The 26,337-nt window shown below is 51.4% G+C and overlaps 1 protein-coding gene across 1 annotated transcript; it reads left to right on the top strand.

The window, feature by feature from the left end:
• The first annotated feature begins 498 nt into the window (after positions 1-498).
• Positions 499-24,471, top strand: prr36a (proline rich 36a). Its single transcript, XM_079338100.1, has 6 exons — positions 499-984; positions 12,818-13,456; positions 13,753-13,849; positions 18,006-18,193; positions 18,371-20,893; positions 22,753-24,471. Exons 2-6 carry the CDS (start codon positions 12,886-12,888, stop codon positions 23,814-23,816), a joined length of 4,443 nt encoding a protein of 1,480 aa, XP_079194226.1. The 5' UTR covers positions 499-984; positions 12,818-12,885; the 3' UTR covers positions 23,817-24,471.
• Positions 24,472-26,337: the final 1,866 nt, after the last annotated feature.

Below are 26,337 nucleotides of genomic sequence, written 5' to 3'. Positions count from 1 at the left end.
ACAATTCAGTTAGTGACCTTTTCAAGTCTGCTTGCGGTCATCGGCGGCTGGAATCGTACCAGGAATCGTAAACAATCTAACATGTTTCAAGTGGTTTCAAGTTAACGATTCAAGATCAGAGAGGCTCTGAATCCATCTCGAGCAGTTAAATAATCGTACAGTAACACAGCACACTTGAGGATTCTTGGGACGAAATATCAGATACAACAGCCTCTAATAGGGCCACGCCCCGCCGATCTTGTTTGGGGAAAATCAGGCGTGTGTGGCCACTTTAACTCTACTTTATCACATTTAATGATAACATTATATTAAACATTGCACACTGTCCCTTTAAAAATAGAAGGAATAACCTAAATTATGGAATTATAATATAATATATATATAATAAAAAAGTTTTCACTTTAAAAACAAACAAAAAATATTTTAGTTGTTGTTCTCTGATGAGTTAGTGTCCTCACTTTGCAGGCAGCCCCCTAAAATGTGTCCTTGGACCACAGTTTAGGAACCCCACATCCCCCCCACCACACCACGCGCCTCAATTCAGACCTCGCGCTCCTTGGTTTGGATTTGACGTCACAGCTGCTTTGCATAACCACCAGTCTCGCGCGTTCGATTGGTCCACTCGCGGGATTATAATCTGCCTGGTTTTTTGTTTTTTTTTACGGCCACCACGCTTCGCCCTTTCAATCTGCCTCTGGTCGCCTCCGTCACTCCTCCTCCCCACCTCCTCCTCCTCCTCTTCTCCTCCCGGCGAAGCAGCCTGCCTCCTCCGACCGCCGCTGCTGCTGCTGCTCAAACGTGGAGGGAAGGACACGGAGAGGGACGCTCGCTCGCTGCTCCATTGTTAGTTGAGTCTGGTGAAATTTACGGCTCTGTAGACATATTTAGTGCATTTTAACCCCCCCCCCCCCAAAAAAAAGAGAGAAAAGGGAGGGACCGTTTGTTTCTGCGCGAGACCTCAGGAACTGACGCGGCGGTTAGAAGGTAACATTTCAAATTCCAACGGTTCCAACGGTTCTTAACCGTTTGTTTCTTTGTGTAATTTAACCTTTTAAATGTCGTTTTTCTCTCCCTTTGTGGTGGCGTATCTTTTCTATGAACCAAACATGACTTGTTTTGAAGACAAGACGCCCTCTTTGTAGTGTGTGTGTGTGTGTGTGTGTGTGTGTGAGGATGGATGCTAGCATGGCACAGTCACGGTTCTTTTTTTGTTAGCCGTGTATTGAAGTGAATGTCGGTCCAGGACTCACTTGACACGCTGTCTCAAGTAGCACCAGCTTTAATTTATTGACTGGCTGCATGTGTTTCCCTTCCCTCAGGCTACCACTGCTATTGTTCTGTGAGGCTAAACTGGGCCTTTTGCTAAAAACCTGCAGTTAAGTTTGTTTGTTTGTTTGTCACGAGACAAATGGTGTTATTAAAGCTCCACGTGCACCGAGAAACCGAGCAGACAGGTGCTCAAACGTGGACTCCTGGGACCACGGAGGGGGACCTTGTCAGCAGCCTGGACACAGTATTTGGGGCATAAAATCCTTTCAGATGCATCCTCCTTTCCTCTCAATAGAAGAACAGTAGATCTCTAAATTAATGCAGGTTGTAAACACCACAATATTGGTCTTTTAAATAAATGACGGTGAAGTACCTCTTGCCTACACATGCAGTGCATTTTCAGTTCTCTCCTGCCTTGTTTGTAATGTTTTCCCATTTGCATCTGTGCCCATGTAGTGATCTCATTGTTGACTTGGCAGATCGACATTAGAGAAAAAGGAGGAGCTCGGAGGCAGACTATCAGACAGCATCGTCCGCAGATCTCTGTGATAGAGAGAGAGGATGCTGTTTTGGCTCGGAGTCCGTATTACATAATCGCTGTGTTTTGGGATGTGTGGGTGTGCCGGGCACGGCTCGGGGCGTGGGAGCCGTGACACTCCTCTTGGCTTCGAAAGAGGTATTTGACATGCAGACTCTCACTGGGGAACAGGGTGTCGCCTCCTGAAGAAGACCCTCCTGTCGGTCCTGCTGCTCCCGGAGGGTGCGAGTTAGTCGTCGCCAGGGTGTGAAAGCAAGTGTGAATGACACACGCACACACACACACACACACACACACACACACATGGTCCTCTTCTCCCACATCCTGTTTTTGTGGCTAGGCTCCTGAGAGCTCATTGATACTGATTCACATGTCAGATATGTGCTGCCATAAATAAGCCCCCTTGGTGTGCAGATTCAGTCATTTTTCACCGTTCAGTTGTTTTTTCTACTTGAATTAAAATTCTGATAATGCAAATGTTTCATTGTTACTGCCAGTAAAACGCAGTCCAGCAGGTTTTGATCATTTAACTAATGGATGTTGGTGATTTGTATATCCGAGCCCCAGACAAGGAGGTGACAGAAAGTTTTGTCTCGTGACCTTTACGATCTGATTCATGCTCTTTACAGTTCGTTCTCTTCTGCGACACATTAATTTGACAGAAAGGGGGAAATCTTTGTGCTGAGATTTCAGGGGAGCAGTCATTCGTCGGTTAAGGACCCGTAACTGACGGCAACGTTTAAGTTACTCACCTGTTTGTTTTGCTTTCGCTGTCTTGTTTGTTATTCCCAGGGACCGGCACGTCCTCTGGATGTGGGACACAGCCCGTGTGTTTATACTCCGCTCAGCCACTTCCACTGTCCACACCTCTGTTTCCCTTTCCTCTTCCCTAAAAGCAAAAGCACGCCATAAGAGGCGCTCAAAATAGTCTTCAGGCGGTTCATTTTAGGGCATTCTTCAGCTCCGAGAAGGCCCGAGGGATCGGACAGGTGGACGCAGGAAAGCAAACGGCCTTCGTTCTGGGACTCCTCCCTGCGACCTTTTTTAGTTCAAGTTTTAATAAGGACGTTTATGTTTGTTTGCTCTCGCAGTTTGTTCTTAACGTCAGGCCGGACGTTTTGACAGGAAATACAGAAGGTTTACTTTGCAGCCTTTTTGCAGTCGTGCGACGTTTTCCAAACAGTGGGAACCAAATGAAGCCATCTGCTGTGCTGCTGAGTGAAAACCTGTTCTGCTCCCCTCTGAAATACCATCAATACCTGGGATACTTTGGGCTCAATCACTGGTGAGGACTGTGTCAGATTTCACCAGCCTGCCGAGAGCTGTTCCTTTTTTTTATCTGAGATGACAGGCGTGTGAACCAAAACCAGTTCAGCCTTCTCCACGCTGCTTCCTCCTGTTAAATGGCCTGATATACGTTTTATATATGGGACTACTGTTGAGCGTCAGTGAGCAGCTGTCAGGTTATGTTGTTATTTGTGTTGGGGTCAAATATGTCTCCGCCCCCCCCCCCCCCCTCCACGATCCAACAGTTTGAGAACAGGATGTGCTTCCCAAGAACTCGCTGGCGTGTCATCCGTACGCGTCAGTCCTCCATACACAATGTGCAAGAATACAACTTCCTGCTGAGGTTTTATTCCCATCATGCATCTGGTGGAAGTTGAACATGTTTTAGCAGAAAGGAAAGTGAGAAGAAATATGAACCGCACGATCCATCACCTCCACGCCGCGTTGACTCGTCTGCAGCTTCCTGTTTGGTGCTCATAGTGGTTGTCGACAAAGGTCACATGATTGAACATTTCTTAAGAACTAAAGACCTGCGATAATATTTAACGTGTTAGATATGATTGCAACACCAAGACGAGAAAAAGACCGACTGATCGGCTGACTATGGATTTTTGTTCCCTTCAGTTTTTTGCTCGTTTCGTGAATTTTCCCGTCGTGAATATAAATCAGCTGGAGCCGTATTCATCGACCACGAGACGCGTCTCAGAAGTCCCTTAAAAACCAGGGCAGCTGAGTGGAAAGTGAAACCCCTGTCCAGTGTTGAGAATTTGCATCTGCTTGGATGTCAGCTGCTTTTTTTTTTTAACGGCCTGCAACCAGTGTCTGTCTCAAGCCAACACCCCTGTGGAAATTTAATCCCAAATCCGGCCTGCTTTGCAGCATCTGTTGAGGCTGACAGTCGGGGTTAAACCATATTTCATCGTCCAGCCGTGGTGTGTTGGTGTGCTTGCTGAGCTGTGGGGACGAGGGGGGGACGCTGTGGGGACGAGGGGGGACGATGTGGCGCTGGAACGCTGGTCGTCACTGTGGTTTGCAGCCTGGCACGCTCCTGCCCATTAGGATAAAGTGCTGCACGCTGGCGCTGCATTTTTTAGGCTCTCAGTCTGTCTGGGACTGTGAAGCTGGGCTCGGTGCACTGTAATTATTGAAAGGGGAATTCAGCACTTTAGTAGTGCGTTTGTTCGCTCACTTTGAATCCCATCCTGAACAAACATTTTGCTGTGTGGAGCATCTTAACGCTGGTACAAAATCCGGATATGTAAAAGTGTTTGCAGGTATTAAGATAAAAAAAAGTCAGAAAACTTCAGAGATGATCCAGTGAGAACAACGAGTCCTCTTTTATTTAGCTGGTCCATATCTGTCTCCAGGTGATGGTGACAGTCCTGCTGTGTGTTCACATTCACAAAGCTCGGGCGTGGCTGTGGGTTTGGCGAGCTGTCAGAGAAGCAGGCGTGCCATGTGCTGGATCGCTGTCCATCTGGCCTCAGCTCACCCCGCTCCATCACAGGCCCAGTAACTGATCTGGCCCCTCGGGCTCCTCCATCACCGTATCGACTCTCTGTCTGCCCGTCCAAAGCTAGTTGGCTACGCTACGCTGGGTGCTTTTTATCACGGTTAAACTGAAGTCAGCTCTGGCCTCCCTTCAAACAACAATTACTTAAATTGGTAGTTTTGTTTTTATGTCGAAGTGATTAATGGAAAAACACCGACGTGAGCTGGTGTGTCAGTTTTCTGCACGCCTGCACACTCGTCTGTTTAGAGCCGCTTCTCCTTTTTTAATAGTCGCAGAAACGTGGGGCAAAGGTCGGACAGGAAACAGGAAGGAGAGTGTTCTGATATCCTTTTTATAGCCATGGCTTCAACTCCTTCTCTTTTCCACCAGTCGTCGGGTTAATGAGGACAAACATGGTGCATGCATCTGATTCAGCCGTCTGTATGAGATGATGAATTATTGAACCCGCTTGGATGTAAAACTCTCACAGCTGATTCTTTCACTCTCACTTCCTCCGGGGTTTCTCCTCCCAGACCTCCAGTTCTTATTTATTTACGGCTGGACGCAGGAAGTGATGGTGACGCCGGGCAACAGTGTGATCGTTTTATTTCCCACCAGAAAGCTCGATGCATGAAGCATGTGACCTCGGTCAGGAAGTGCAGCTGTCGCTACGCGTTGGAGGTTAAATCAGGGTGAACGTGCAGCGCTTCATCAGAAAGGTGGAGATGAGCGTTTGCACTGTCTGGAGGCCGTGCACCCTTTCCTCCACAGCCTGGCTGCTTTTTGGGTGAAGTTGTCCACACCAGCTGCTCCTCCGTCCCGATGCACAAGATAATCCACTCCAACCCCCCCCCCCCCCCGGGCAGCGTGCATGAGGAGGTTACCCTCCCCCCCTCATGGTACCCCTAATGTTGTACTCAATTATTTAGCCGAACACTTCACATCATCATGCTGGTCGTGGTCGTTGTTTCTGTCCAGATTGGATTACACGCACTCGGTGTGGCGCCCGCGGTCTGTCCTGGTTGGCAGCGCGGCCCCCGTCGGCGCTCTTTTAAGAACGTGGCCAGCTCTGGAACAGATTGTGACTCCCATTTCCCTGCAGCTCTTTTTTCGAAGCGGGTCAACGCTGCCAATATCTGCTCGTCCGTCCCTCTGTGACCGCTGCTCCCTTAACGTCCTGAACGCCACACTTAACCACCTGCTCCTAATGGCCTGATTGAGTAGCTTACAGTCACTTAGCGCAGTGTTAGAAACCCGTGTGGAATTGATTGGAATAAGCTGCCTGCTTAACACCAAGCCCCCCCCCCCCCCCCATCGTCTCATCAGTATTGACTGAGCCAAACATTCAGTCTTTAAAACAGTGATTTTATTCGAGACTGTTGCAGGATTTATGATTTGATCCATGTTCAGTCTTTACAGACGATAAAGAGATGTTATCACACGCGTGTGGAAAAGATCCACAACGGAGACAAGATGGTCACTCGACTGGAAAGTAAGGCAGCACACGTTCGTGCATCCCCGCTCGTGCACGCTGCAGGTTGATGATTCTTGTTTTAACCCACAAAGCGCCCTCTGCTGGTGTCGAATGAAACGCAATCTGATCGAGTAATTATCTGCTGTAAAATAAGCCGACGCCTACAGTGACTTGATTGGTCGATATCATGGAGCTGGCTGATTTTTAATTCATCGAGCTCTACACGGCACAATCTCAAACACGCCTCACAGACTCTGCCAAAGGAGAGTCGGCTGACGTTTGCTTTCGTAACCTAGCAACAATAAGCGCCTGTGAGGACGCCAGCACAGAAACGGGACACGCGGGCCCTGAAGCTCATTGGTGGAACGAAGGCTGAATGTCTTCTTAAAAATAAACATCATTCAACGAGAGCGTTTTTATACTGCTGGAATATTCAGCAGGATTTGTCTGGGTCTGGTCTCTGGGGGCGGAGCTTTACCCAACGCTGTATTCCTGATGTTTAGGCTGGTGGAAAGATCAGCTCACATTTGTCCCAGTTTTCTGCTAAGTTATCCAGAGAGACGCTTCACCCGGAGCGATTTGTTGAAGATGATTCTGAACAAACATTTTTCAGTGTAATGACGGGGGAATGAAACGAGCAGGGCGCCGTTCACCTTCACGATGCGAGCAGCCTTCAGAGACGGCTCGCTCTCCGAGGGCACACAGACGTGACGCAGGAAGCGACGCCTCTTTTCCATGAAATGTTTCTTCCATAGAAATCTGTGGACCAGAGGCGTGTACTGTGCTGAGCGCTCACATGACGCCGCTCACATGAATGCAGCGGGGTTACGACCGATCCCAGACGTGATGACGTCGTTTTCCCTCCAGTGAACTGTGATGTCACAATGAAAGTGACCAGCAGGTGGAACGGGCAGAAGCTTTCCCGAGCGCTCCGCCCTCTCTCTGCAGCCGCTCGGGCGCCGTCGACGTCACCAACACTCTAATCCAAATGCATGCCGCCCACAGACTGCGTCTCGTATCCACGACCTCTCTGCTTGTATCTAACCGGAGCAGTGTCGGTCATACAGCGACTGTTGTCATGGAGACGGGACAGCGGCGCGAGTTATTTGTTGAAGTTGGTGTGAATACCAAACGACCTGCTGGTCGTCTCCTCTGCATCCCGACACAAGTTTGACGCTCAGCCAAAAGTCAATAATCGGATCTTTTTGTCTCACGGACTCTGACGGGCGCCATCGTGCCTCGTCGACAGGATGCTCGTCGGTCGTGTCTGTCCTGGTTCAAGCTGTCCACGTCATTTCAAGAGTAGATTACAGACTTGTGTTAGTTTCCCCTCACAGAGCGTGTTTTCCTGTCGTCTGACATCGACAGACGTGAATACAGGAACACATGGCGTGCTGTGTGGATCCGTAAATAAGTGCAAACAATGAAAGCTGGCGTGCAAGATGAGAGGCGGGTGTTGCACCTGTTGCAGGATTTTTACACCATCAACATCCCTGCTTCCTCACTCGAGGGATTGAGCCTTTTGTGTTCCTCTCGCTCCTCGCCGCTGAGGTGGAGGTCGGAGCGGGGGCCGTGCACGAACGAGGACGCCGGTGTTTGCATAAAAGTCCAGGCCTGCTTTTACCGTTCCTTACTCGCTGTACAACCAGCCCGACTGGAAGTTTGAGACGTCGGTGTGAACTGGAACACAGAGTGATTTAATAACTATCAGATTTTTTTTTTGGCTCATTTTCTCGAGCTGCTGTCTGTTTGTGCTGCTGCGACTGTGGACTCGGTAAAGCTGTGTATTATTCACAAACCCTCTGCCTCCCCTGTCTGCATACTTTAAACCGATTTGTGTTCCAACAGCAGATTGAATTTCTCCCCCTCGCTGTCACTCTGAGTGTGTGAGTGTGTGAGTGTGTGTGTGTGTGTGTGTGTGTGTGTACACACTCACTTTGTGATGCTGCAGAAACAACACTGCTGCCTTGTATGGTCCGATGAAGCAGCGGCCTCTCGCTCCTCAGAGAGAGAGAGACCTGTGTTTGATGAAGGCTGAACATTTTGAAGGGAGCCTGAAGCTTAGGAAAACCCCCCCGTCCTTTTCCCAAACGCCATTAAACCTCTTGTTTGGCTCTTTTCCGCCTCCTCTAAGCCTCCCAGCGGCATGTGTGCACGCTCAAATTAAACACTGCCCGCGTGTCTTCCTGTGTACGTGCCCGTCATCTCAACACGCACCACAGGAACGCTAATAAACAAACGGACAGAGGCCCTTCATGTGTCATCTGTAAACTCTGCTCGGAGCTAATGGCTGCCAGACCTGAGGCCAGAGTCGAGCTCAGCGGCCTCGCTTTGTTTTTAAAGTCAGAGAGGGAGACGCCACTCTTCTGTTGAAAGACTGCAGGACGAGTGAGACCGCTCACTTATGTGAAGGACGTCTTCCCGTCCTGAACATGACGCTCACGCTGCACACGCCGTCTCTGCACACGTACATCAGCTCCCTCTGACCCCTTCACTCCCTGTGACCTGCTCACACACACACACACACACACACACACACACACACACACACACACACACACACACACACACACACACACACACACACACACACAGCTGTCACTGTTGAGCCCCGAGGACAGAGGGCTGGAATCTGCTTGGATTGGATGTGATCATGATACAGCTGCTGCTTAAGGCGTGCACCGTCTATCATGCCTCCATTTTTTTATTTCATACCATGCTCGTAAAAACAAAACCAACATGGATGCCAGTTTCTTCTTCTTTTTTTATTTATTTGGGGGCTTTTTGCCTTTATTTGATAGGACGGTGGATAAGAAATCAGAGAGGGGAATGATGTGTGAGAAAGAAGCCACAGGTCGGATTTGAACCCAGGTAGCTTTCTTGGAGGTCTTCGCCTCCGTACATGCATCCTGACCTCACCGCTAGGCCATCTGTGGCCCATCAGTGCAACAGAAGTAGAAGTCCTACGCTCTAAAAGAGTGTGTGTGTGTGTGTGTGAGCACTCAGCCTGTCCTCTGTCTGCACTCTGGAGGTTGTGTTATGGTGTTGCTGTGTTTGGGACGTGTGTGCTTCACTGTGTGCACACACACACTTCACACACTTTAAACGTCAGGATCGGTTCGCCTCCGAAGTTCAGACTCGTCCAGTCTTCATCACACAAACGTTGACGACAGCCGCTCAGGGTAAATCCACTGATGTTACTAAGCCCCCTCCACCACCTCCATCCCTCGGCACAATGCATCCCAAACCCCTGCCACGCTGTAAACACCGCTAAATCCCCCTCTGCTTGTTGTTACACACAGTATTAAAAGTGACCCATTTACCCGGGCGCTGCTGCTGCTGCTGCTGCTGCTGCTGCGTCTTCTCCTCGTCTGGGAGCGAAGGACAGAGAGAGAGACGGAGGACGACAGATGTAATTAAACTGCCTGCAGAGAGAGAGAGAGAGAGAGGGAGGGAGAGAGAGAGAGAGAGGTCAGGGGAGATTTACCGATGCACTACGCCGTTTCTTTATTAGAAGAAGAGGAGAATGTAAACATCTCCAAAGGCCACTGAGTTCCTCCTCCGTCTAGACAGACTCCACACACACACACACACACACACACACACACACACACACACACACACACACACACACACACACACACACAGCTGATACTGGTGGTTAGAAAGACGACGCGCTGCGTCCCGAGTGTGCGTTTAAATCTTCAGCTAAACAGCATTTGTTATGCAAATGACTCGGAGAGAAAAGCCCTCCTTTGTTTACTCCTCTGTTTCATCGACGTGTATGAAGCTCGACCCTCCTTCTTTTCTTTTTTATAAAGATGCTTCTCTTGTTGTTGTGGACTCATTTTTATGAACGTGTCTGACTGAGGTGTCGGCAGCTTGACGAGTCTCCACACTCTGGATATGATCCGTGTCTATGGATGGGATTTAACTGATCCGTTTGCTCTCCCCCCACATCCCCCCCCCCCTTTTTTTTTTTTTTTTGCGTCACGTCGTGTCAGCTGGTTAGGATGATGCGTTTTCCTTGCCCAGAAGGGGGTCATCATCACATGGGGGGAGTGTGACTCACTCGGGTGTCTGCTAAGCCCCTGGCATTAGTCGCTGGACTGGCCGAACTGTGCCGCCCAGTGGAGCCGCTTCTTCCTGTTTGAATAAAACGAGGAGAAAGACACAGGTCGGAGGGGGTGAAGTGTTATTGGACTCATGGACCCGTCCTGTTGGGCGTACTCCGGGTGTGTTAAACAGGGTGCTCATGCAGCTCCTGTCCAGGGATTTTAAAAACCGACCGACAGGCTAATCAGCCGGCCCCGAATATATCTGCTGATACTTCAAGTCACTGTGTCAGCGACTTTACGCACATGTAAGCGATGGTATTACTAGATTTATTTACCAGTTAAATTGGTACATTTTGAGTTGTGTTGTGTTACACAGAGCTGCAGAGTGTGCTCACCGTCACTCTGCAGCACAATAAATGTCTCTAAAGATCCAGAAAGATATCAGCAGTTTTTTAGAGCTCGTCTGTCGGGATGCTGCAAGAAAAAGAGAGAGAGAGAGCTCGCTGGCAACGTTTCAGCAGCAAAAAAAATCTTTATGCAGCCGTGGTGTCGGGACAGGTGTCAATATTTCTTATCGATTTATACTGCAACCGTGTCAAAGTTTAAACATATTCTGTTAACCCTAACATGCTCGTGTTTTTCTCTGTTCTATTAGTTTGCAATTCTCTAATTGCTTCAAACGCTGTATGAGTGGAGTGATGATAATGGATTTTATTCACTGTCCCAAAGGCTCTGCACATTAGCTAATTGACCCCCCCCCAACACTTAAAGCTTGATATTGTCTAAAAAAGAAAGTGAAGCGTCCAGAGTGGGACGCCGCGCTGTGGTTGGCAGCTTCCTCTCCCCTCACTCGGCTTCCTGTCTGTGTGCCGTTTGTAACCAGAGAGACGAGAACCAGAAAGGCAGCAGGAGTGAAAAAGAGTCCAGCTTGTAATTCTTCCAGGACTGAGTCGAAAGGGGGGCAGGACTTGATTAGTCTGCACCATGAGATCAGAGTGTGTGTGTGTGTATAGAGGTGTGGGCACTTCAGTGGTTATCAGATCTAAACTGGCCAAACTGGTTTTTCTTGGATTCAGTCATGCATGTGTCGTGTGGTTGTTGATGAAGCGTTGCTGTTTTTCAGCCGACCTTCCACAGACACGATTTAAGCTGCTAAATGTGAGCAGAGAAACGCAGCTTCCTGTTCCCCTCACCACAGGAAACACACCTGACCTTCGCTTCGCCGTCTCTGCTCGATGAGCGTTAACTCTGTTATTACTGTGTGTTACAGCTAAAGTCGTCTGGATTCATGGCCTCTGTGTTTTACTGCAGCTAGGGAGGGGAGGGGGGGGTGTCAGATTAGGGTGCCGGTCCTGGAGTCCCCATCGACAGGTGGTTTTGTGAGTGCAGTCAGCAGGAGATGTGAGCGCACATGAGTTTCACCCTCACAGAATCGTCCACGGTTAGCAGGATGGACTCACAGTTTCTTCTTCTTCTTTCTGCTACCTGCCGTGTGGGACTGTGAGCATGCAGGAGTGAACTCGGACGCAGAGCGTGCATGGTACTGGTGTGTGAGTGCTGACCGGGGGGGGGGGGGGTGCCATCGGTTCATGCCTGATGTGAAAACGGCCAAAGTCTCCGTAGCTTTAAGACGTAACAAAAAAGGGTTAGGGTTAGGGCTTTGTCTTTATCTGTTTGTTTATTCTTATTAAAGTTCGATCTAACTTTGATTTGAGCACTGGTTGATCAGGGTCTTCTTTTGTTACCTTCTCCTGGATCTCTGCTCTGTTTTTTTTTTTGTTTTTTGTTTTTTGTCCAGTCCATCTCGCTCTCTTTTCATTTCCTCCTCCCGTCCGTCCGTCTCTGTCGCACAGCTTGTTTTTTTCCGGGGGTCGTTCGGAGCTTCTGTGTGAATGAGAGCTGTGGGAGGAGGGGAGGAACAAGTGGCTGTCGGGGGCGGGAAAAGGGAGAGGAGCTGCCTGTGGTCAAAGGAATGGGGGAGTGTGTGTGTGTGGGGGGGGGGGGGGGGTCAGCCGCAGAGAGAGGAAACCTGATTGAGGTCCATGAAGACGTTTATTTGATTCTCCTCACAAAGAAACGTTTTTTTGTCCTTCATCAACTTCCCATTTAAAAAAAAAAAAAAAAAAAAAAAAAAAAAAAAAGCTGTCAAGTCAGGAATCTCCCAGCATGCAAAGCTGTGTTCAGTGGTCACAGAGTGACACGATCAGGACCATCTGCTGTACGGAGAAGAACCTTCGTGCTGGTTCTGCTCCTCTGTGGTTTCTGTGTCATGTGAGGAGATCTCAGCTTTTCTTCCCCACTCGATGCTGGACGTCTCAGCTCATCCGTTTTTACACTTCTGTCCCTTAACACAATCTGAGGTATCTTAATACTGATTCTTGGTTTATTGATTATTATTGATTGTGCATTTAGGAAGCCCTGCCAGGAAGGAGTTCAGTGCAGACGTGAACGCCATCTGTAAATGAGAACTCTGTGACGTGATTGGACGACTGGCTGTCAGGCGGAGTGAGAGAGGATTTTTGGCATCGCTCGCTCGCTCGCTTCCTCTTTTTCAGATTTCCCCCCCAAATTCCTCAGAGGCCCCTTTTCCATAAATGGCATTTCCTTTCTTGGAGGACAGCGACTTGTTTCTCGTGTGAATTCATGCAAAGTGCAGCGCGGGGGAAACTTAATCGATCCTTTTTGTTTCTGTTGTGCAGGACACTGAAGGTGGAGGGAAGAGAGCGAGTCCCCAGCACATCAGAATCCAAACCTTTAGCCGGAGGTGATGAAACCGGATGGGGTTAATATGGAAACCACGGAGCACACCGACGCTGCAGCAGCTGTAGCAGCAGCAGCGGAGAACCTCCAATTGCAAGATGGCAGCACAGAGCAAACGCCTTCCCAACCCGGGGAGACTGCCAATGATGTAGCACCGGAACCGGCTCCGAAGGCCAACGGCAAGCCCGTAGCAGCAGACCCCAAAGCCAAGCCCAAAGCTGTGGCAGCTAAAGTGCCGCTAACCGCCAAGTCAGGAGCCTCTCGAGCAGTCGGGTCCTCGCAGCGCGCGGCGCACGATGTCAAAGCCAATAATGCTGCGAAGAAGGCGACAACAGCGCCTGTAAAAACCTCGTCTTCAACGGGACCTGCGTCCAAAAGGCCCGCCGGGCGGAGCGGCTGCGTCCTCGACGCTCAAGAACCAAAGCAAAGTGCCGGACAGGAAGCCTGTGGGCGCAGCCAGGACCACCTCTGCTGCTGCTGCTGCTGCCACGGTAACGAATGGCACCAAACCCACCACAAGGCAAACGGGACCGCCAAGAGGAGACCAGTGGCTGAGACTGTTAAACCCAAAACCACAGGTAAAACTGGAGCAGCACGTTTAGAGGTAGTCCACATTGTTTGATCCCGACTCAGCTGTCGAGGAATAAACATCCCTCGTTCGTTCTTTCTCTCCTGTGAGAATAATGTACAAAAACAACAACCTGCAACCGAGCAGCAACAGGTGGAAAAAAAACAACCTGCAGTGTGACGGAGAGCGAGAAGAGTTTACTTTCCTGCATGATAAAAACACAGTGTGGAAACTCTTGACTCATCTTTTTGATTTATTATATTCAGTGTTGTTTTCATGCTCTTTGAATTATTTTTTGTCTTGCAGCTTCTTCCAGCAGACCAGCAGCTTCCACTGCTCTGAAACCCAGCACTTCAACCGCAGCAACGAGACCTGCTGCTGGAGCCGTGCCCAAGAACACCAGGTACGCCCCCCCCCCCCCATCCATCCATCCATCCATCCCTCCCGTCTTCCCCTCTCTCAGGTCTGAACTTTGGGTTCACAAACCGAGAGAGAGTCTGACTTTGTTGTTTTGAAAGCGAGCCGTGCAGAACGATGAGCATTGTGGGGCTCTGGGTCGTTACTGAGTCAGATTTCGTTGGAGCGGTGTGAGTCATGTTGGGCCTTAATGGAGGCAGTGATACTGAAGAAGTAGTGCTTTGTCCCAAACCGACCCCCCCCCGGGCACCCCCCCCCCCCCCCCGGGCAGAAAGCGGCCCCTCAGGCCCCCGGGGCCAAGTCATAATCCCCTTCACGCCGAGCTGCTGGTGTGGATGGAGACCCGTCCACACGCTCGAGTGGAGGAGGAGTACAGACTCCTGGTGGCATCGCGTACGGAAGGGATGAGACTTTAACCCTTTCATTGCCCTGAAGACGGAACAGCAACGTGACGCACACTCTGCTATGATTGGTTGATAGGATCCACACAGGATGTGCCGTTCTGTCTGTAATCAGATTCTCCCTCCTGTGTGGGGATGAGGATCATTCTCTCTTCGCTCTGAGAAAAGAAGAGAAAAGAACTCCTCCTGCACTTTTATTTTTTTTTCTATTCTTAGACTAATTATTGATTTCATCTGATAAATATCAGAAAGGGGAATTGGCAAATGAAACCCCCCCCCCCCCCCCCCCCCCCCCCCCCTCTCCTTCTTTAAAGGCACAAAAACAAACAAAGCTGTTTCAGCTCCATCCTCTGAATTAATCAGACGAGGCGTTTCTAAACGTAGGAGTCTGATTACAGCGGCTCCGTTCCCCGGGACACGACCCCGCCCGAGACGCACAGGAGAGCAGCGGGCAGGTGTCTGACCCCGTGACAGATAGCGTGTTGCGTGCCTTGGCGAGGTCAGTGGCGGTGTGCAGCACGCGTTGCTTGAGCTTGATGGCGTCACACGTGGAGGTTTGACGGTCTCTGGCAGACTTCCACAGGAGGAACTTTAGCTGAAACACAATCCCAGCCCGGCTGCTGTTTGTCCCTCTGCTGAAACAACAGCAGCCATTGTTTCCCAAACTGTCCCACAGGAACTCACATTTACATTTTCCACACGTTTCACGCAGACAAACTGATGAAGTAATGAGTGCAGCTGCTCTGTGAAGTGTTAGCATCGCTTCACACCAGGGTTTGATCAAACTGAAGGCATCATTTGGTGATGGCGGCTGAATTTGGACTTTTTTTGTTTTTAACAACAAACATCCTGTGTGATTATGGAAGATGACAGAAATATAAAAACATGAGCGGGTGAGTGTTGGATGTGTCAGGACGGTTTTCTTCCACCGGAGTGACAGGAGGAGAAGCGTAATGGTTTAAAACCTGGCACCTGCAAACGATGGGATGTGGTGTCCTTGCAAAGATCAGTCCCCCCCCCCCCCCCCCCTCTCTCTCACAGCCGTCTGTGTGCATGTTAATTTCTGGGCTCTTGGCCAGGATCTCCTCCGAGGCCCTCGTCCTCGTCTTTCTAACCCACTCATCATTCAGGTGTGTGCTGAGATATATTCGGGGGTGTAGATGGAAGTTGTGCAGCGCGAGGAGGAGGACGCCGCTGCTTAACGCCTTCGTGGCGCTGAAGCATCTGTTCTGAGAGGCGAGCATCGGGACGGGGACAGAACATCTTTCTCTGATTGATTCTCCTCTGTCGTCCCATTGGACATAAAACCCTGACATTTCCCAGCAGCCTCAGCAGGGACGAGGATTACCGTCCCAGCATGCATCACAGTGACGGCGTGTGAGATAACCGTACGCTGCAACACACCTTAGCAACCGTGAGGCAGAGACGAAGACAAACCAAACAAGGACACAATCAGGTGCTCCACTTCAGTCTGTCTTCCTGCAGAGGATCCCGGGGGGGGGGCGAGCGAGCGGGCGAGCGAGAGAGAGAGAACACTGCAGCAGTGAGGAAGTGAACCCTCTTACTTTAAGCTTCAGGACAGCCATGAGTGTGCCGAGGGACTCCAGCCTCCGAGCTGCGAACACAAACGGGGGGGGGGGGGGGTCATAAGTCCTGTTCAGACCGATGTCCTGCAACAGCGCTGTAAGGAAGCGCCGCCGTCCTGACGCCTCAGTGTTGGTTCTGCAGCGGTGTGACATCACTTCGGGCAGCTGAAGCATGACGCGGCTTCACATGCATGAATAGGAAACGCGGACTGTGAACTGTGAGCGGCACACCTAACACCCCCCCCCCCCGCTCATGTTTACACACTGAGATTTGTCCAAACAGATGTTGCAGCTGCTCAGCTTGTTAAAATCCCAGTTGTGTTCATGTGCCGTCAACACAGACTCGGTCACCTGCCCCCACGCTGACACCCCCGCCCCACCTGAAGAAGACCTCGTGTGTGTGTGGTCATGGTCATTAAAAAGCCCGTAGACGTCTGTTTAGTGCCTCTCTTCCTGCGATTTGTATTGATTCCACCCGTCTGTTTGCAGGAAATGTAATCCATGCAACAAGAAGCAGCACAGGCCGTGTGGAGCGCAGACATGAGTGGGTCCCTCTGCTCCTCTCTGTGAGCTATGACTCATCATTAAACAGAGGAGGAGGGAGGGGGGGGGTTATATTGTGTCTGTGACCTCCTCTTTACCCTTTTTATTCCCATTCCTTAATGCTCGTCTTCGTCTCTGTCTCGGACTAATTGCAGCCGTCCCTCGGAGACGGACGTCCCCTCAGCTCCGTCTGCCGAGCGTCTCGCTGTGAGTCACTCTTTGACCCGCTCTCTGGACGAACTTGTTTTTTTTTTCTTCTGCTCATCGTTGTCATCATCGAACGTTTGCTCAGGGCTGCGTCCTCGTCTCGTCACGTGTCCGACACACTTTCTCCGTTTCTGGAGTCACATCCCAACCCGGAATCTGCCCTCTGACTCCGACCGCAGCCAATTACAATCCGCCTCCTACTGAAGCTGTCTGATCTAAGAGAAACAAACAGTCATTGTGGCGGTCATTATGCTGTGGGAGCGGCATGTGTGTGCGTGCTGCTCTGCAGAGAGCCGGGCTGTGTGTCCTTTGTGGGTTCTGCAGAGGAAGACTTCTTTTACAGTGGATCATGTTGCTCTTGTTGTTTCTCTGTTTTGTTCGAAACCCATCAATGTTCAAACGTGGAAGCGAAGGCTTGCACCGCCCGCAGCCGACGACTCGCTGATTTAACCAACTGACTGTGTGTGAAGGCGAGCCGACGCAGCGGGGCGTCGAAGCTCAGAACACACGACCCTCCTGCAGCCTGATTCACGATGCACCGTCACTTCTAATGTAGGTTACAGCTCGTCCTATCTCTGCACTGACGAGTGCTGAGACCACACGGGAACCAAAACACACACGAGACCAGGGTGCTGCAAGACCAGGGTGCTCCAAGACCAGGGTGCTGCAAGACTGAGACCTTTAAAGCGTGTGCAGCGGGCGTGTCACTCACTTCAAACCCTGCGGGGGTTAAAAATCCAATTCTGAATGAATCACTTCACCATCATAAGTGCAGAATAGTTGTGAATGAAACGTGTTGGAGCCTCTCGTGTGAGCTGAAAACTCAGTCTGCTATATTCATGTTTGAGATGTCTGCAGGCTCTGAGGGAGAAGCACACGTCGGGTCCTTTGTGGCGTCTGCTTAATGAAGAGAGGCGGACGTTTCACTCGTGTTTGTGAATGCAAAAAAAAAAAGGGAAAAAAAGTGCTGCGTCACTTGAAGACTCGTCCAAACTCTCTCCCCTCCTCTCGCTCGTCCTTTCCTTCCCCCTCTTTCTGCCTCCTCTCCTGTCATGTCGTTTCCTTTTTTTAACCATTCAGTTTCACATGTAGTACCTCCGCCTCCGATCGCCCCTCTCTCTCTCTCTCCCCCTCTGTGAGGAGAAACAAAGGGAATCATTACAGTGTGGCAACAGATGGACGGTGCTGCGTTAATGGCTTCCCATTGTTGACATTGATTTTGTGGTTTACATTAGGACAGGTCATTTATTAACGCTGCAGCTGCACGAAGAGGCAGGACGTCCAAGTCACCATCACATATTTCACACACTGAATAAAAGATGCTGCAGACATTTTGATCTTTAATCTTTAATCTTTAATCATCTTTATTTCATATATTGTATTTTTTTTTTTTTTCTTCCTGCAGGCCTGCTACAGCTCCCCCGACATCTCGACCTGCCTCCACCGTCACATCCAGGCCTGCTTCATCTGTAACCAACAAGCCCTCCACGACCACAGCTGCCAAACCCGCCGCTTCCAGAGCTACGACAGCGCCCTCTGCTGGCAGGAGCGCCGCAGCACAGACGCACAAAACTGCTGCTGCTGCTAAGAAAGGTCGGACTCTAGAGGCTCGTCTGCACACTTTGGTGTCCTTAAGTGTCCCAGTGAATCTGAACTGAAAACTAAAATATTTTCTGTTTAAAACAGTCTGAGCTCAAATGTTTCAAAGATGATCTAACAGGATTTTCAGGATTTATGACAGGTGAGCTGATTTTTCTTTTTTTCCCCCAGATGTGAGTCGACCTCTTCCTGCTACAGTGGCAAAGAAACCTCCAACGACTGCAGCATCCTCCATTTCCAAAAAACCTGAATCCTCTAAACCCAGCAGCTCCAGCGTGAGGCAGAACGCCGCCGCTAAACTGTCAACAACTGCAGCGAAGACGACAGAAACCAAGGTGTCCCAAAGCAAAGCCCCAGCGCCTGCAAAATCTGCTCCTGCCAAGAGACCCGCCACCGCCGCCGCCGCCCGATTACCCGCCCTCAACAAACCTCCCATCGGCCGGACCCCTCCTGCTTCTCCTGCCAACAAACCTGCGAACGGCGGCAGCACCGCTCTGTCAAAACGCGGTGCCAAACCGACTCAGACTGTCCCGCCGTTCAGCGCCGGGAAGAAGAGCAGCACGCCGGCCGTAGAAACGCAGCACGCTGATAACGCAGCGGTAGCATCAGTAGCAGCTGCCGCAGCAGCAGCAGCGATTGTGCTCGCAGAGTCTCAGTCTGAGGCTGCAGAGTCCCCTCCACAAGAATCCTCTTCAGCTGCACCTGAAGAGGTCTCTCCCCCAGTCCTGGTCCAGGATCCTCCACAGGACGTGGGACCTGAAGAGACCGTTCACAGCCTTGTAGCTTCCTCGCCTGATCTCAAAAAGCTCGTCACGACACAAACGTGTTCCCCCCAGGAGCAGCCTGAAAGTGATGCTCCTCTACACGCCGCGCCGGAGCAGATCCCGGCGACAGCGGATCCACCTGCGGCCTCCTCCTCAGACCTCCAGGAGGACTCTTGTAGCCCGTCCTTCTCTGCAGCGCCTCCAGCGAGTCCCCTCACTCAGCTCCCTCCTGAAGTCGACCTGAACGAGGACGAGGATGAAGAGGGCTGCGAGGGCAGCCAGCAGGTGTCCGTGTCCGAGATGAGCGGAACCACGCAGCCCACGGAGGAGTCTCGCCCCGGCTCGGCCGGACTGGTCCGAGGGTCCGCCTGGAGAGCCAGCGGCGCCCTGCTGTCCGAGCTGGACTCGGAGGAGGTGAGCGGCAGTCAGCAGGGCGCGTCCGAACTGAGCGCCCCCGGCGTCCTGGAGGGCACGGAGAGCACGGACGACCTGGGAGACGGCAGCCTGAAGGGAGCGATCGACATGGAAGGAGCCTCGGCGGGTTCGCCCGACTTCGAGAAAGTCCCCGACATCCCGACGAACGACTTCGACGAGGACGAGGAAGACGACGACTACGACGATCGGGTGTGCGACATGGACGTGGGCTCGGAGCGCGCCGACGAGCCGCAGAGGCCCCGGCACGACAACGACGTGGACGAGGACGAGGAGGACGAAGACGTAGAGATGGCCAGCGAGGGCGTGACGGAGAGCGGCCTGGAGAGCTACGGGAACGCAGACGAGGACGACTTCGCCGAGGACGAACGGCTCGACAACTTGAACAGAGTGGCCGAACCGCCGCCGCCACCGCCTCCCGTGCTGCCCTCCGCCCCCGCCGCTCAGTGGGACCAACCAAACCCCTTCGCTGATCACTGGGCAGAACCACAGCAGGTTCTCGAACACGCCTCCCAGGCAGCCGCTGCAGCAAGCCCTTCAGCAGACCCCTGGCAAGCAGACTCGGAAACCCCGACTCAGACCCCAGCCCAGGCCTGGCTAGAACTGGGCTCTGGACCTTGTGGTTCTGAAGAAGCTCCCCATCAGTCCTCTGTTCCAGATGAGCCAGACAATCTCGAGGCCAGAATGTACATGGACCAGTCCAGCCCTGCACCCGTGCTGACCCTGCCCGCCGCTGCCGCCGCCACCGCCACCGCCACCGGGATGTCTCTGTCAAGCACCCTGAGCAGCGAGACCAGCACCCCCGAGGAGCTGGCTGACCCGCTGAAGCTCCCGCCCCAGCACGACCTGGACCCAGAAGAGAAAGAAGACCAGGAGGAGGAGGAGGAGGCCGAGACGCTGCCTGCAGACGAAGTCCTCGGAGGCCCCGCGACCGCTCCCACCTCCAACCCGTCGTCGTCGTCGGTAACCGAAGACGAAGCCAGCGACATGGAGGGCGAGGCTCAGCTGGAGGAGTCGCACGAGAGCCCGGCGATATGCAACACAACCTTCGACAGTCAGTCCGCAACCCGCCGCTGCCTGTCCACCGTGGAGGAGGGCGAGGAGGCTGACGTGAGCTCCCGCGCCGGCGAAGACATAACCCCGCCCTCGGCTACGTCCTTGGCGTCGTACGGCTTCGACACCACGACCACGGCGTCCAGCTCCAACGCCCAGTCGACGGGGGAGAGCTGCGTGAAGAGCCCGGGCATCTTCTCCCTGGAGGAGCTGTCGGAGGAGGCGAAGGAGCCCTTCCCGACCCTCGCGGAGCATCGCTACATCGAGTGCGGCAAGCTGGACGCCGAGTCGGCCGAGCGTGACGGAGAGGAAGAGGGAGCGCCGGAGCCTTCGGCCACGCCTCCTCCTCCTCCTCTCACTACGCAGCAAACGGAAGAGCAGCCCGAAGACGTCCAGCCTCCGTACTATTCTGCCATCTGCGAAAAGACTGAGAACTCTTACGCAGGTAACGTATAGCTCCTCCTCCTCCCTAACGACGTAACGCCTCCCTTAACGTCCAACGTCCCCAAAATGTCTTCCTGTTCTCGTCCTCCTCGTGTTTGTCCTGAAATCTCTGGGGGTGGACTTACCAAAAAAATAAAAAAAAATAAAAAAATACAGAGAGCAAAAAAAATCAAACTAAAGGGCACAGCACTTCCCTCTGATGTCGAGTATACGGCTTAAATTCCTGTATGTGCAATAGCTACTATCTACTCTTACTGCGTGAGCGTGCCTGAGTTTGGTTTCTGTTGACCTGGACTGGATGGATCGACTCGTCTGTTTACAGCTCTTTAAAAACAAACAAAAAGGGAAAATGAAGATAAAGATAAAAACAGATTGAAGTGTTGACCGTGTTTTGTTTGTGTGTTAATCTGATTTTTTTTACTGAACTGCAGCGTGAACTGAAAAGAGTTTCTGTTGTGTGATTCTGCTCCTCCCCCCCCCCCCCCCCCCGAGCACTCCTCCTCCCTCTCTCTCTCTCTTCTTGCACTTTAAATTGTAACCTCGCTTTCTCTCTTGTGTTGATCCGTCTTTTGGACCCTTCAAAACTTCAAATAAAGATTAGATTTTTACCATGATTCCCTCTCTGACCCGACACTTCTGTGATCCTCCCATCGCTCCGTGTGGCAGCACAACGAGAGGCCAGACACACACACACACACACACACACACACACACACACAGGTCTGATCAGTTTTATGATCCTCGGATCTCTGTGCAAGTTTTCACTGTGTGGCAGCAGAGAGGCCATAAAGATTTAGACTTCAACAGCCTCTTGTTGTTTTACTCCTGAAACACACACACTCTCACACACACACACACACACTCACTCACACTCACACACACACTCTCACACACACACTCTCACACACACACACACACACTCACTCACACTCACACACACACACTCACTCACACTCACTCACTCACTCACACACACACACACACACACACACACAGTCTGATAACTTGTAAAACAAACAGCAGACTTGCTGCCTCGACTCATCTGATGAAGTTCTGGAAGGACATCCATCGCCGACACCAGAACTTCTCTTCTCGGATCGTCCTTCGAGGCCGGACGCTGCGAAGACGCCCCGATGACATCATCGCCCCGAGAGCGTGCTCCGTCTTCTTGCTTCTTTTTAATCCCGCCTCCTCCTCTTCTGCACTGATGCACTGTAACGACGTCCTGCATGTCACATGTTTGAGGTCCGGGTGAGCCGAGCGGCTCCTTCACTCTTCTTGTGTTGCTGGATGACTTTAAACGCATGCGGAGCTTCTGCATGCCTCATCGGTTAACTAACCACAGACTCCACTCACGGGTGACCAGCTGTCGGAGCTGCTCTGAGCTCGCCTGTGTTCGCTACGTCTCACCACGGTTTATAGTGATTGCATATACAGGAAGCTGGCTGCTTTTTTTTTTTTTTTTTTATTATTTGGCACAAAAATCTTTCTTTTGCAGTTAAAGGTTGTTTTTGTTTTTTTTAAAGAAATCTTCACATTTTGCTCTCTGCACAATTTTCCAACCACCACCCCCAGTCTCCTCACGTGGGTCGTTGTTTTCTGATGTGTTCACTGTTTATACACGGGTGATGTCTGTTTGTCACTGCTGCACCTTTTTCCATCCATGCCCCCCCCCTGACCCCCCCCCCCCCGACACAAGTTAGCCACCTGCAGCTTGAGCTTGGCTTCAAACGTTTCCTCTTCCTGTTCTGAGTTTGACGTTTCTCTTCTTCGCTTGTACTCACACTGCACTGCTGCCTGTGACCTTTAATAACCTCACGCCACTGTCATCTTCCTTCCCCCGCTTCCTCTCACACACAGGCTTCACTGCACTGCCGCCGCGCCGCCGCGATCACGCAGCGTACCCCAGATCCTACTGCGACGTCGTCAAACCTCACGTGGGCACCGCGGTCGCCGCCGCCGCCGCTGCCGCCTTCGCCGCCACTCCGAAGCTGACCTGCGCCGACCTCCCGCCCAGGAGCCTCGGGCAGCAGGCGCTGAGCCCGCAGCTCCGCAGGCTGGAGCAGCACCAGAAGCAGCTGCTGGAGATGCAGCAGCGCCGGGAGCAGCAGAGCAGGCCGCTGGAGGAGGCGGAGCAGGAGAGGAAGAGGAGGGAGGAGGAGGAGCAGAGGAAGAAGAAGGAGGAGGCCGAGGAAGAGATAAAGAGGAACAAGGAGGAAATGGAGAGGAAGATGCAGGAGGAGGAGGAAGAGGAGGAGCTGAAGCAGAGGAGAGATCTGGAGCTGCAGCTGCAGCAGCAGCAGGAGGAGCTGAAGCAGAGGCAGCAGATTCTGCAGTGGCAACAAGAGCTGCAGGATTCAAACAAAGGACAGACGATGGCGCTGTCCCCGTCCTCCGGCCTGTGCACCATCTACGAAGCTCTGGAGAACACCGACGACGAGGACGGTGAAGACGACGGCGCGAAGAAGAAACGGAACAAGCGAGAGGCGGCGAAGGAAGACGCCGGCGAGGCGGTGAAACAGGAAGAGAAACAGGAAGTGTCCACAGAGGACCCGCCTCCTCCTCCTCCTCGTCCGGACTCCCCTCGGTCACCCAGCAACGACTCCCAGGACGGAGACCTCCCCGAGTCTCCCGAGCGTCCTCCGCCCCTGGACCTGGACTGGGGGAAGAAAGTGGACATCGTGCAGCAGCTGATCAATCAGACGCTGATGCTGAACAGAGACGGCTGCTCGTCGCTGCTGCTGCTGCCGGGAGGAGCGGGAGGAACGCTGAGCCCGCTGGAGAGCAGCCTGTGGCCCAGCCTGCTGCCCCCCCTCACCCCCCCCTCTGCCACCGTCACCTCCGTCAGCAGCTTCTCCCCGGAGGCCACCGGGAGCGCCCCGCAGGGCGAGTGGACGGTGGTGGAGCTGGAGACGCATCACTGAGGGTGGGCGGGCGGGGGGGGCGTCGGCTCGGCTCTCGCTCGCTTTTAAATCCCGGTACTGTAAAAACACGAGTTCTGTCAGAGCGCACAAATCCACAAACAACACTCGTTTCCTTTCACGCCGCCGCTGAACCCATAAACGTCTCGGTGTCTGTTGACCGCTCGCCACACATTTCATACATCACAGCAGCATGTAAACAATATTTTTCTACCACACGTCCCTGAAGGTCGTGAGAGAGAAGGATCACTAAACATCATATTTCACTTTATTAAATTATTTTTAACTACTGATGTCAGAGATTTATGAAGGATTAAATCAGAGCTGTCGGCAGCTAATCTGGATTTATTTATTTTTTTTAAACCTCGTTCTATTTTGACCCTTCAGGCTCCCTGTAGATAGACCGCCTGATGACATCACACATCGACCTCTGACCTGTTTGACCTCTAAAGCCGACACTTCCTGTTTCGGGACTTAACTTCCTGACCTTCACTCTTACCAGAAGCTTCTCACGTTATTTCAAAATAAAAGCACACTTGAATTAAAGTGAGGTAAAGCACTCTCACTCTCAGCTGAAGATAGGACACGATTTCAAAATAAAAGCCTAACAATTTTATTATTTTTTTTAAAATGCAAAATAATAAATAATCAAATATGAGATTGAAGCATCGATATGAATGAATCATTTAAACGACGAGCACAACGACTCCCACCGTGACACCGACATCTGCGTCACACTCGACATCCTACACACACACACACACACACACTCGAGCCGATGGTGCCAAACAGCCGCCGTCACTCGAAGGCGAAGAGGCTGAGCGATGTGCTTGTTGTACTTTGTGTCCGTCTCTCGTGGCGTCTTGTACACTGGAGAAACCCACGGGTCTTGCTACTGAATAAAAGAAAACTCATTTTCCCAGAGTTCTTTGGTGCACACGTACGGCTTGACGCTCTGATCACAGCAGATCACGACGTTTCTGAACAACCTCAGAAAGAACTTTTCTTTTTTCTACCAAAGGTCGGAGAAACACTGGAGCCGCGACGAGTCTGACGTGTTTTTGTATTGACAGATGAGATTATAGAAGAAGAAGTTTCACACATGCACAAAACTCCTGAAACTGTCGGGGTGAGCTGTCGATTTTAAATAAAGTTTTTTTTTTTATTTAGAGAGAGGACAGCGGACAGGCGACAGGAAATCGGGGAGAGCGAGATGGCGAGGACTGACGTGCAGGACGGCGTCCTCGCTAACCGCTCCGCTCCCGGCGCCCTCAAACTGTCGATACTTAAAACCTGACGATGCCTGAACTGTTCCTGCGAGCCGCACGAGTAAAACGTCCACGTGACGTATTTGGCAAAGTCCCCGGTGGGCGAGGGAGAGGGGGGGGGGGAGAGAGATAGTTGCGATCTTCGGCCCCTTTTCTGCTCACGTAGCAGCATCGCAAAGGTCAAAAGGTCAACATGGTGTCGGATACATTTCTGCTGTGCAGTTTTTACGTCACGTCCTTCCTCCTGAGACCGCCGCCACCGCCTCCTCCTCCTCGTCACGTCCGCCTCTGGACGAGCGTGAAAACGGCTGGATGGTCACTGATCCGTGTCACAGGTGGCGTCTTCTTCAGCTTCACGTTCAGACGACGACGCTTTTAAAAAGCACAGATTCCTGATTGAACATCTCACTCTCAGTTGGAGGAGGGTTAAAAAGGGGCGGAGTCACGTGTGTGTGTGTGTCAGTGTTTCAGGTCGTCACTGAAGATATCTCAAGTTTATAAAGTTTTTACGTAGCGACGCTAAATCCTCCTACTTGATTTGATTGGTTGCTTCGGCCAAAGGCGACGTTAACGAGCGCTGTGACTCCGCCTCTTGAGCTGAATCAAAAAAAAATCTCATGAGCTCAGAAAGGTGTGTGTGTGTGTGTGTGTGTGTGTGTGTGTGTGTGTGTGTGTGTGTGTGTGTGTGTGTGTGTGTGTGTGTGTGTGTGTGTGTGTGTGTGTGTGTGTGTGTGTGTGTGTGTGTGTGTGTGTGTGTGTGTGTGTGTGTGTGTGTGTGTGTGTGTGTGTGTGTGTGTGTGTGTGTGTGTGTGTGTGTGTGTGTGTGTGTGTGTGTGTGTGTGTGTGTGTGTGTGTGTGTGTGTGTGTGTAAAGACTGCGCACTGTAACGAAGGGAAGCCCCGTCGAGCCCTTTAAGAGAGATTTGTTAGTGAAGGATGTTCGCTGATTTTATTTTCTGCTTTTTGCCTTTTTTCTCGTCTCAGACTGAACGATGTGAAGTTTCTCTCTCTCTGATTTAAATCCACCGTCTGGGATTTTAATTTATTAAAACTGAAACCTGCTTTGAATCTGGGCAGCTCGTCTGAAGATGTGACGTTTGTGTGTAATTATTCCGATGCAACGTTTTCATGTAAATAAAATGTTTTCTTTTTTATAATAACACTCGTTTGACTTCTTTACAACACGACATAAAAACATTCAAACTGTACAAACTCCAAAATATGTGTTTTTTAAAATTCACTCTGAACAGATTTTAA

Source organism: Symphodus melops (genome assembly GCF_947650265.1).
Source record: "Symphodus melops genome assembly, chromosome: 2".
Classification (NCBI taxonomy): Eukaryota; Metazoa; Chordata; class Actinopteri; order Labriformes; family Labridae; genus Symphodus; species Symphodus melops.
Note: the sequence above shows the minus strand (reverse complement) of the source record. Positions and strands in the feature narration are given on the sequence as shown.